We start from the raw sequence: 12,949 nt of genomic DNA on the forward strand, positions 1-12,949 counted from the left end.
GCGGGCTAGATGGTGAGCCGGGAGGGGGTGGGGGAGGGGAGAGGGTTGTGGGTGGAGAGGCGGGGAGGCGTGGGAAAGGGGTTGCGCCTTTGAAATCCGGTGAGGCCCAGACTGGAATTTGATGTGCCTGCCCTAACATGCATCGATGCGTCATAGCTGATAAGTGACATTTTGCCATACAAATGTGTCTGTTGTTGTATGGAGTATTATGCTGTGTTTATACACGCACGCACACGCACACGCACACACGCCACGCACGGCACGCACACACACTATCACACACAAAAACGCACACACGCACACACGCCCACATAATGCACACACACACACACACACACCACACACACAACACACACACACACACACACACACACACACACGCCCACACACACACACACACACACAACACACACACACACACACACACACCACACACACACACACACACACACACACACACACAAACACACACATACACACACACACACGTGTAGTTTTAGCACTGCGGTCTACTCGACCAGTTGTGGCATTAGCTGAGTAAAATAGGTTCAAATAGTAGAGCGATTTTTATCAGTATACTACTTTACCTAGCGTGGAACTCGGCGAGGTTATCAGCCGGCACTCCTGGTGCGATGCTATACTTGATATAGCCACGTGCGCAGCATCGTACTTGACTCACTCGCAGATAGCCAATCATGGTCTATTACCACTCACCCAAGAAAACCAAATCATGGCTGCCTAACTCACCCGAGATAGCCCAATCAGGCTACCTAAGCTCACCAAGAAAGCCAATCATGGCTACCTAAACTCACCGCAGATAGCCAATCATGCGCATACCTAACTCACCCAAGAAAGCCAAATCATGGCTACCTAACTCACCCGAGATACCAATCATGCGCGACCCTAACTCACCCCGAGTAAGCCAATCATGGCTACTAACTCACCCAAGAAAAACCAATCATGGCTACCTAACTCACCGAAGATAGCCAAATCATGCGGCCGACCTAACTCAACGCCGAGAAGGCCAATCATGTTACCTATCTCACCCTAGATAGCCAATCATGGCAGTTTTAAGCTCACCAGAAATAGCGAATCACGCGTTTCCTAACATCACCGAGAAATCCAATCACGGATACCTAACTACCACGACGAGCGGAAAGCCCAATCATGCGATACTTCGGATGACGATGGCGCATCGTGCGCGCCCACGTAGCTGTCAAACGTCGCGTACATCTATAATTGCGCCCTCAACTGGAAGGTAAGCAGCAGACATGCTACATTCGTGAAACAAGCAAAGAACCTATGTAGTAAAGAGCCAGCCGTGAGTAGTAGTAGTGGTGCGGTGGTGGTGTGGGTGGATGGATGGTGGTTTGGTGGTTTGGTGATGGTGGTGGTCCTGGTGTGGTCGGTGGTGGGGGTGAGTGGTGGTCGGTGCGTGCGTCGGTTCGGTATGCGCTGGTGTGTGGTGCGTGGTTGTGGTGGTGGTGCGTGGTGGTGGTGGTGGTGGTGGGTCCGTCGTCGGTGGCAGCTACGTGCGTGGCTCCCGTGTGGCGCGCCGCGGCGGCCCAGCGGCGGCACGGCCAGCCAGTAGCCAGTAACCTACTAATAATTCATAACTCTTATATTTATACCGATATTATCTGCCGTCTTATTACCTCACTTCTGATATTCAGCCCAGAGATATCCAGAAGACATGATACCAAGATTGGGTCTGGCACACGCTTTTGCTGTTAAATCCTTGAGCACTGCACGCGGATGAGACGCGCAGTTTCGCGGGATATCGCCGCCACGCGCACCGCGGGGTGTGTTCAACTTATGAAACGCGCTGTCCGCAGTGGAGACGTTGCGCAAATTCGAGGCCGCGTCGCACGTTCCACAGCGCCGTTCAGCGGCATGCGTCCTGTAGTTTTAGAAGAGTAACAATGAAGACTTTGTTCTACAAGAAGAAACTATCGGCGGCTAAATGAAGAGCAATATACCAGATATTTGAATTTCGTGACTAGTCAGTCAAAGGGCTTGTTGCGCGGGCTCCATTATGCCAGAGGCCTTCCAATTGACAATTGGCCCATGAAATTGTCAAGTGGAATTGTGCGCCACTGGGTAGTGTTTTGACCCCAAAGAAAATGTCTCCCTCTTACATGCACCCCTCTCTGATCTCAATCACACATCAGGTCGGCTAAACAAATACAGAGCATTATTTGTTGTTGCAGCTATTATGCGCTCTTTGACGCACGTGCCATTGACGACGAAGACTGATGAAAGCCACGAGGCACTTGAACGTCTCACATAAAAATAAATCTTCACACAATTTTTTACAATTGATGACCGCTGCCTGTGCGCAAAATAGACCACGCCTGAGTAGTATGTGAAACATATACGGTTCATACTTACTGTGACATATCCGTGACTAAGCTGAACGCTACTAAATCGCTCAAATGTTCCCGGATTGCACCCGTTAAGAAATGTCCTCGAGCAAATTACGACCGAGCTTTATCATCGCCAGAACTCCGACACCGCCCATCCTGATGTACACAAAAGCTATTGCTAAGCAAAACACGAGCGTCGACTCGACGAGATGCGTGCTCCGAATATCCATTTCGAGGCCCGCCTAAGCCAAGCATAAACGCGCCCGCCGGCCAAGACGTCACACACAAACAGCTACGTTTATTAGCTAAAACAGTCGAGTCAGCCGCGGTTGAGTATTTTCGAATTATTTAATTTTAACGAAAAAACATTCAAATGGTTCAATGAACATGACCGCACTCGTTCACTTCCGAAAGCGGGCTAAAAATGCCAAAGTTTTTCACTTCCGCGCCCGAAATGCACATCGGACCGGGCCTTTCATTATTTACGAAAAGCAAACAGTCTCGCCAAACACCTACACGCAGTAGAACGGGATAACGTCGTTGGACGGCCCCATTTCATGCCCCATTCAACGCAGCGGCGCGCGGGCTTCCTCTGCATTACCGACAATGCGAAAATGCATCAGATAGGACGCTAGCGCAGTTGCACTAATACGACAGGTGTTATTTTCGTATTCTGTGCCTCAACTCTATCGCTACCGGGAAACCGTTTAGCCTAGCAGAACGCCCTGAGTTCCCTGAGATCGGCGCGATTGGTGCCGTCCACAGGGGTCCCCACATTTCAAAAAGTATAAAAAACCTCTTGCCGGTTGCGGTCGGGCTAGGGCCCTGCCGGGATTCGCTGTAAGACATCAACAGCTGCTCAATCTTCATTGGCTCTGCAGCCCTCGTACCCTCCGGCATCATGCCGCAGTCACGTACTAGCCAATAGAAAGGGATCAAACGCGTGTATTTTACGTACTAGTGTATGCAGAGCTGAAATTCCGCCGCGAGCAGCGCAGTCCGGTGAATGGCAACTTGGGTGCATTCGTATCGCGATGGCGCACCGAATGCCTCACAGGAGGATAGCCCAGTGCTTCTCCAACGCGCATTCTTTCGGGACGCGGATTCAGGTATTGCCCTGTGCTATGCGGTTACGTGTGTCATAATCTAAGGGCTAAATCCATGCTTAATTTTCATCTCGATACTACAATCGCTATAGTCGCCTAAGGCGAATGGCGTCTGCGAGGCAGTCAATTATCGTGAGCGGCGAGAACGAGCAACGGTGTGGCATGTAAGTAAATCTGAGAGCGGAGCAGAGGATTAGACCGAGAGACAGAAATGGCTGGAGATAGAGACAGACTGAGAGCGAAAAAAAGCGAGAACGAGAGAGAGGGACAGAGAATGAGAAAAGGGGAGAGAACGGGAGAAAGTACGAGAGGAGAGGGAGAGCGCGAGAGAGAGAGAGCAAGAAAATCTGAGAAACGGAGAGAGAGAGGAGGATGAGAAAGGGAGAGAGAACGAGAGAAATAACAAGAGGAGAAAGAGCACGCGAGAGAGAGAGAGAGCGCGAGAAAATGTGACGAACGGAGAGAGAGAGAGAGAGGAGGAAAAAGGGAGAGAGAAAAAGCGAAAGAACGAGAGGAGAAAACGCGCCCCGCCGCGCGCAAGAGAGAGCATTCACTGATTCAGCCTTCAGGGTGCCTATAGACAGACTGCTTTCGAAAATAATATGGATTTGAAGGAGGGTAAACCTTGTTCAACAAACATTTGCTTTGACATTCTAAACTGTGCCAACTGTAGCTCACATTCACTACCAGGTAATCTGGGCCCCCTCCTAATAATGTCAGCAAGTCCAGTTCACGCTCCTTTTCGCTTAACAGTGAAGAACATCCACATGTTTAACCCCTGCTGCCTCTGAGCGGTCAAAAGCATTATCAACACTTTAACTCTCGCCATGTCAGCCATCGAAAAAGTACATTTTATGGCGACCCTTTCATAAAGCCATCAAAATGGATTAGCCTAGTCACCGCTGGAAACAAAAAGTATTTATCTCAATCGCTCCGTCAGATCCATGTCCTCAGAAAATGATCTAAAATTCTGCCCTCGTGGCCTATTGACCTATTGACCGATGGACCTTCAATTCGGCACTATAAGCTAGACTGCGCCTTTTTCTCTTTCCACTCAGATTGCTATACACTCCACGACACTCTCTCTCTCATCGACGAGACCTACGGGTCGCGAGCCGGTTTAGAATTTCTGGTGCCTGACAATTCTGCCATTTCCCTCCTTGCTATACTTTAAGTTAAGGAGGGAATGTTCCCCTCCTTTTTTGACACCCTCTGCAACTTGAACCCACATGGCTTGTCGATTATCCAACTCCGTTTCAGATTAACCCCCCCCCCACGTCCGACTTTCGAATCCGACTACGTCGAGCCGTTTAAGATTTGTGCCAACTTCGTTCGGCGACCGAGCGCCGGACGCACGGACCGCACCGCGACGGGACTGGCGGCGCCACGACGCACGCCGACCGCACGCACGGACAAGACCGTCATCGCGGATTCTACACACGCTGCATCATGACCTACCGTCAGGCATGACGCTAATAAAAAGAGAGAGAGAGCGGGGGCGAGACGAGAGAGACGAGAAGTCAGTGGCGCGCGTGGAGCGTAGATTTAACGCTTCTGCTCCCTGCCAGCCGGTCATAGCCATACCCGACGGCGTCAGCGCCCTTCCCCTGTCAGGCGCCTTTCCTGCCATTTACCGACGTCCCCTCTCACCCCGTTTCTTCACATGCTCCAGAACGACGGACGGAGATCGGGCTCGAGGAGGTGCTCCTCTGTGGGTGCGCAGCGATGTTAGGACGAGGGCATTCTCGCCTCGGCTGAACACGCCCTCCTCCTGTACATCGATCCTAGCGAGCTGGGTGACGTCGATCGCCTCCGAGCCCGGGTGACCTCGCCCGTTGACGTCGATCCCCAGGTCCATCATCGCTCGGAAGGCGACACCTTTCCCGGGATGCCGGCCGTATGTCGCTCTTCAAGAGCCGGCGCATTCGCTAGGGCGGACGCGACGGGAGCATGCCGCGGGTCACGCTGACGGGATGCAGTGGATCACGTGGATGTCGGTTACTCGTCGGAGACTCGATTACGAGCGTTCTCGTCTAAATCCTCGCTCTCTATCTCCTTGTCTATATATCTTTATTCATCTCTATTTCTTTCGATCTCTATCTTCCTCCGATCTCCATATCGACGGTTTTATCTCCAACCCCCCCCCCCCTGCATCTGCGTAATTGCGCTCATCTCCAGTTATCACGGGGCTTTTGTAGATCGACACCCCCCTTCATTTCCCCCTTATCAGGTTGTTTCCTATGCCTCTTTCGTGTCTATATAACTGTACTCCATACTCTTCTCATCATCTTTATTCCCTCATTATATATTAATCTAATCTTGCTAATTGTATTCTTTATCGTGGGCAATCGACTATAGCTATTAAGCGCGCAGTGTGTGTAGCAGATATCAACACGATACTACAGTACGGGTACTTACCATATGTAGCGCACGTATATATAGTTATCATATATACTATATATATATATATATCCTATACATATGCTACATAAATATCATATAATGCGTGTAGTGGCTCACCATTAGGTATCCTACATATTACATAATACCTGATTATTAGCGCTATTAGAGGCTAGTTATTACCGCCTGTTGATAGTACAATAGCATGTCCCTCACCCACCATCGCCATCTGTGCCGCGCGCTGCGGCTGGCATGTGGTTGATAGTCCTCTGCACGCACTCTCGCTCGCCAGTAGGAAGGAGACGAGAGCTTGCCCTCTCTGCCGCAGGCAGGCCCCGCCCTCTGCCGGCTACAGGCCGCTGCGGCCAGCTCTCCCAGGGCAGACGCCCATGCATGACGTCAGGATTATGCTCGCTAAGACGCGAGCGTGTCCACGGAGAGCTATCATACGACAACGGAACAAATCTGGTGTATATTAGTATGTACGTGCATGTGTCGAACTTGTACACAACACATATACACACCCCCTATGCGCGGACATCTCACGTGTCTAAGGCGGCGGGTCGTTAGTTTGGCGTTCTCATGTGTGAGTGTGTGCTGTGGTTAGTGTGCGCGGGGGGGACCTCTGTTGTGGTTGTGTGTGTGGCTGTGTGTTATGTTGTCGTGTGTGTGTTGTGTGTGCGCGCCGGCGCAGCCAGCGCGCGTGTGTGTGGTGTGCTGGTCGTGCGCTGCAACCACGCGGTGTTGTGATGTGTGTGTGCGAATGTGCTGTCGTGTGTGTGTAGTGCCGTGTGGCCTCTTGCAACCTGTGCTCTGTAGTTGTGTGTGTGATGTGTGTGTGTCAGTGTGTGGACTGATGTGGTCGTGCTGCGTAGGTGACAAGGTCTCTCGGCCATTGTGTGTGTGTGTCGCTGTGGTCGTGTTGCGGTGTGGTGTGCGTGGGGTGTGTGGTTAGTGCGTGCGGTGCGCTGTGCGCACTCCATCGTGATGTGTAGATAGATAGATAGATAGATAGATATAGATACACTGAGAATATATGATATGATACGGTAGTTTTGAGCGTAATTTGCCTTGTAGTTGTCGTGTACAAGTATAGGTATGTGTGTAAGTATAGGTGTTCTGGTAAGCATTATAGGGTAACAACAGACACATGTGTTTAATAGTAGCTCGGTAAGTGTTCGGTTACGCTTATAAAAAACTCGTGAACGAAATGATGAATGATGATTACTTTTTCTGCGCCACGTTCACCAGAAAATGGATGATTTAAATATCGCTAGCTGCATGCTGCGTTCAATCCGTAGCCATTGAAATTTGTTTCAAGGGTAATTGCTTTCTTTTTCCTAGATTGGACATCGGCAAAATCCTTGATATTAAGGCTTTTGATGCCGGCAGTCAAGCAAGGTAATACAAATTATATATAGATATTTATATGCGCGTGTGTGTATGTGCGTGCGTGCGTGCGTGCGTACGTGCTCGCGCGTGCGTACATGTGTGTCTATTTATCGTCATGGAAAATGGAACTAAATTCTTTTTCAATGAGTATGGTAGAATAAATATCAAAATCATTACAGAGAAGCTTTTAAAATCCGACGTACATTTAAATTCGCCCACTCAACCAAGAAATGTGTTGAAAGTGAAAGCTAGCGTTACACTCGTGTTTTGATCTTGCCAACGGCTTGTTCCGACCTTTCCTTTTTCAGAATCAACACATTTAGTGAGCAGCAGCAGCAGCATCGGCCTGATACAAACACGACGCGAGATCACATCGATAAGGTGAGATTTGCTCTGTGGTCTGTCGGTCGTGTAGGTAACAGAGCAGGGAAGCCAAAAAATGTACGCCTACTGCGTTCTAATTGCTTTAATGCGGAATTTATCAAAGGATGTCTTTATCATTAGAAGAGATGCTTTGAAGTTTGCTTTAGGTTATTTGTCTCAGCGAATGTTATTAGAGCCACTTATCGAGTAAACCGATCTAGCTATTGAACCGCAGTTGATGGCTGTGGCGTCTAATTATTGATTAAAAATTGATGTAAAATAAGGTGAAAAAAATTCCGAGGGCACGCGTGTGCTTGTGCACGATAGATTACCGAGTGAGTCGCCGACATATGCCGAGCAGAATGCCGATAGGGCCTACAGTGAGAGGACACATGATCTTGATTAATGATGGGATATCATAGATATGCTAGCTCTCTTAATAAGGATGCACCTCCCATCTTCGATCTCTGTGCGATAGGCGCCCTCTCTGCTTTGCGCGTATGCTGTGCATTCCTTTTAACTTTAACATGTGCTAACCGCAAATAACTCTGTTGATCACTACCTCCAGTGCCTCTATGTATTTATCTATCTATCTATCTATCTATCTATCTATCTATCCACATTCATCCATACATCCATCCATACATCCATCCATCTATCCATCCATCCATCCATCCATCCATCCATCCATCCATCCATCCATCCATCCATCCATCCATCCATCCATCCATCCATCCATTTATCCATCCATCCATCTATCTATCTATCCATCCATCGTTCTCTCGCTCTTTCGCTCTCTCTCCTCTCTATAATATATCTATCTCTATGTGTTTCTCTCTCCCATTTTCTCACTGTAGATTCTCACAGAATCGCTATCTGCCTCGTGCGTGGCGAACGTCCATCAGCTAGCATCTTCTATGTGACGTTGCATGGCTGCTGGTGCATGGGTCCAGGCGGCCTGCATCGGCCGGTGCGGAAGGTTTGGTTCTACGCCAGGCCGTTTTCTGCATTGATTAAGACCTGACAAGTGCTTCAGTGTCGCATTGATTTGGCACGGGAGTAGAAAGCACTCCTTGAATAATTGATAGTCGGTAATGCATAGCGCGCGCGAAGGACTCCTGTCTTCGCACTCTGTGATATTGACCGCGCGCGTCGACGTCAAATGTTTATCGCCTATGAGAAAACATTTAACTAACCCTCGCTATGCTCCTATTGACCGGCGACGGCGGCCGTGAAGCCTTCTCTGAAGCCCCGAGAAGCAAACACAACGACAGGCGCGCACGCTGTTCCACCGAGCATCGTCCAGAGATGCTCCGAACGAGAGAGAGAGAGAGAGCGCGTGTTGTTTTTCTTTCTTCAGCTCTATCTCGCTCGCGCGCGCACGTGGCGCGCCGACCGATTCGTAAATGGCAATGTCGAATCGCGGGGTTGACCGATTATCGAAGTAGCATGCCGTGTATCCCGCGCGCTGTGCGTGTGGGGTGGGGTGGAGAGTACGGCAGTGGCTATACAGGGCAGGGGGCGTCCGTACGTTCGCGCGTCGGAAGTTTGTAACTAGATGGAAAGAAGCGAGCTTGGGTTCATGACGGGATGCGGGCCGGGGTACACCTGAGCGACGGGATGCGGGGACATACGTGAGCGACGGGATACGGTATAGATACGGTACACGCGGCATATGCGGGATACGGGATGGCGTAGGGGATCCCACACAATTCACGTGTAGCGACTAGCTTGTATAGGTTGAAATAAATAACGGATCGTCGTCGTTCGTAAATCGGATGTTCATATAACTCGGTGTCGCCATGTTTACTCACGTGCCACTGTTCCGGCTGTTGTATATTCTGCGTATATTGTCATTGTTGTATACATCAGTTGTATACATAATTGTTGTACACATCATTGTTGCATACATCATTGTTGTATATATCATTGTTGTATACACCATTATTGTATATACAGTATACATCATTGTTGTATACGTCATTGTTGTATTTTTAAGCCGAGCTTATGTCGGGTTGCGATTGCTTGCGACGCGACGCGACGCACTGCAATTCACTCGCGTCTTTCGGGCGTAGTGCGACTCATATCACACGCCATTGCTTTTCCGCCCGACCGTTGAACGTTGCGCGTGTTTCCTAGGATGTGACCACCGTCACGTTTGATGTGGACGGAGACGTCAGCGAAAAGCAGCTAGACTCGTTCTTGGAGGAGTTGCTGTGGGAGAAGACGGTCAAGAACGCGGCCGGAGCAAGCATGGACATTCTGCGACTGAAGGTATCAATTCAAATTAATTCAATCGTCAGACATTCGCTCGCGGATAACCGCCTACCCTCCACACAGTCGTCGCACGTATATACAGATAAAACCTATGCGAACCGATCTATGTGTATTTTACATAACTATCATAACTACACATTACTAGGTTTAATATACATTTTTTTATTGGGTTTGCATGGGCTTTAAGGAATTTTTTCGCGAGCGGAAAACCACGCAAATATGCTTGATCAATATTTCGTCATTAAGTCGTTGCCGTTGTGCTAGATGGCGACGCGACGTCGACTGCGCATTATTAAATTCGAAGCAATGGGCGACTGCTGTGACAGTCTATGGTTACACGTTGCAGGAGAGCTGTCTCGGATGCTCTCGCTCAACTGCTTATTCGTCCCATCGCCGCTTTCTCATTAAATGTGTGCGCGCATACGAAATCTCGTTGCCATTCGTCTGCAAATTTATAACGCTTCTCTGAATAGTCGCAGAAGAAAATGACTCACAATGTTGCTAACGCAGACTGCGATTGAACGCCTGTCGTGTGCGCTGCCTCGTATACGAACGCTGGACTGTCTTTTGTTGAATTTTTGGGCGCGAGGAATTTTTCAGTATAGTCAATGTCGTGCAAGAGCTCTCGCTGTTCGTCATGTAGCAAAAGGGGTTCCATATCTGCGAAAGAGGATAAGAAGGAGTGGTGTGGGGAGTGGTGGGTAGAGTTAGAAACATTTAGGAGTTTGGTGGAGCGTTAGCGGGAACAATAGAAGTATTCGAGGTTGTGACGATGATGATGGCAGCGACGACGATGACGATAGTGATGTTCACGCTAGTTATTTAACAAGCGGTATATACGAGGAGGATATATAAAATGGAGATGGTGATGATGATGATGATGATGATGATGATGATGATGATGATGATGATGATTATTATTATTATTATTATTATTATGGTGGTGGTGGTGATGATGGTTTGGTGGTGGTGGTGGTGACACTACTGCTGCTGCTGCTGCTGCTGCTGCTGTTGATGGTGGTGATGAATTTGATAGTGATGCTGGTGACAGTACTGTAGTGATGTGGATGAGGATAGAGAGGATAACGATATCAGTATAAATTTTTTTTTTTACTATACTTGCTTATGAAATAAGTTATGAAATAAGTTTTCTGCGGCTATCGCGTCTCCAAATTAAGAGGGGATATCAAGTGTACATTCGCTCTTCTGCTGCATTCGTGGTGACATTCAAATGTTGATGTTTGCATGGCAATGGGAGTTTTCAAATCTGGCATCTGACGAGCTGTGGGCGGGTTGCTGACGCGGAGGTTGCATGCCGCAACAGATGTTTCCGCCTGCGCCATCCATCATTGCTGCTCTTAGTTGCCAACTCTTGTGTCAACTGTTTATTTTCACCGGCGGCCCTTTCGGCTGTTTTTATACCTGCCCGGCGCGTAACTCTCGCCATACACCTTTCAGCGCTTCGTGATTTACCGCCGATTCTCTCTCTCCTCAAGGAGTCACTTAACAGCGTTTGGGAGTCCGTGTGGCGCGTTGGTTAAATGTGGGGCCTGTATCACTGATACAAAGCAAGCTCGTATTTCTGTGAAAACCCAGTCATTATATCTCTAGTGGGACGCAGGCTCATATATATATATATATATATATATAGTATACAACACAGGCTTAAATCTGTAGTATTATATAGGGCGGCCTCAATTGTGTAACACAGGCCTGTACGGTCGAAACATGGCGTGGCGCGCAGTGATACAATAATACCCTGATAATACATATATAGCAAAGGCTCCTGCATGTGGCACTTAATGTGACATGGCGCTACAATATGGTATCAGTGCTATAACACGAGCCTGTGTTACTGAGTCCGCATTATAGAGACTCGTTACTGAAGCCTAGTTTAACGGGGGTTTGTCTAAGCGGACAAGAGAAAACATTGGTTTAATAAATACTCAGTAAAACTAGAAGAATGGCCAGAGTGGCCGAATATTGAACTTGTACTGATGTAAATGGCATATCTTACCTCATTTTGCAGGCATTATTCACCTTGACTAAACATTTTTCCAGGCATTTGTTACCTCTGGTATATTGTGTGGTACAGTGCACGAACGTGGGTATATGTATTGCAGGGAGGGTGTAGAGATGCTGCAAGTCGAACCATTGGCGCTAGGCCAGCTTTCAACATACAACGCGGCGCCAGGGAGAAGCGCATTTATTTGTGAATGACGGGGACTGTTTCTTGCATCCGAAACGATACGGTATTGATCTGTCAAACTTTCTCGCGGTAAGAAGTCGCGCTGCACTAATGCAAAACGTTTCGTAGAATTAGTGGGCGTGTAGGACCTGCATAGCGCATGTCTGCTCCCCTTACTCGATTGCACGCCAACTGATGCTAATAATTATTTCGATTTGTCAATAAACTGTCAAATCGGTTTTTCCTTCCCGTTACCGGATACCGGCGGATGACGTCCGTTAAAAAACGCAACTGATATATGGCGAGTGTGTACACAGCACTTTGGCAGTAGTTACATATACAATAATAACAGCTGTGCGCCTGTCCGTGGTGCGGGCATTTGGGCCCCGTCCTGCAGCCGTATCAAATCTCGGCTTTCCTAGATAGTTTTCGTTTCACGACCATTATATGGAACATCAAATTGCGTGCGGTAGAATCGGCGGTCGGCATTGCGGGCGCGCTCTCGCTTAAATCGGATGCCTGCATGCGAGTGACGTCACCGTCTTGAATCATAGATAAGCGATCTCAGTAATGAAGTCGCGCTTGTGATTGCTGCTGTTTGAGCAGATGCCATGTGCAGAAGTAGATAGGGCGGTAGGACAGCAACCAAGCAAACACACAGCTGCGTGAGACATCACATACACCGCTCTGTAATAGGGGAGTTGGAGAGAGAGAGAGAGAGAGAGAGAGAGAGAGAGAGAGAGAGAGAGAGAGAGAGAGAGAGAGAGAGAGAGAGAGAGAGAGAGAGAGAGAGAGAGAGAGAGAGAGAGAGAGAGAGAGAGAGAGAGAGAGAGAGAGAGAGAGAGAGAGAGAGAGAG

General features: G+C 48.7%; 1 protein-coding gene across 2 annotated transcripts in view; it reads left to right on the plus strand.

Moving 5' to 3' along the window:
• Positions 1–12,949, plus strand: part of LOC106809615 (COBW domain-containing protein 1-like) — a 95,906-nt gene that overhangs the window by 46,336 nt on the left and 36,621 nt on the right. For both annotated transcript variants that reach the window (XM_014812762.1, XM_014812763.1), the window contains exons 10-12: positions 7,217–7,273; positions 7,573–7,645; positions 9,767–9,901. In XM_014812762.1, the coding sequence (XP_014668248.1) occupies positions 7,217–7,273; positions 7,573–7,645; positions 9,767–9,901 (265 nt within the window). The remainder of the gene's footprint in view (positions 1–7,216; positions 7,274–7,572; positions 7,646–9,766; positions 9,902–12,949) is intronic.

The sequence above is a fragment of the Priapulus caudatus genome, unplaced genomic scaffold, assembly GCF_000485595.1.
Source record: "Priapulus caudatus unplaced genomic scaffold, Priapulus_caudatus-5.0.1 Scaffold368, whole genome shotgun sequence".
In the NCBI taxonomy this organism is placed as follows: domain Eukaryota; kingdom Metazoa; phylum Priapulida; class Priapulimorpha; order Priapulimorphida; family Priapulidae; genus Priapulus; species Priapulus caudatus.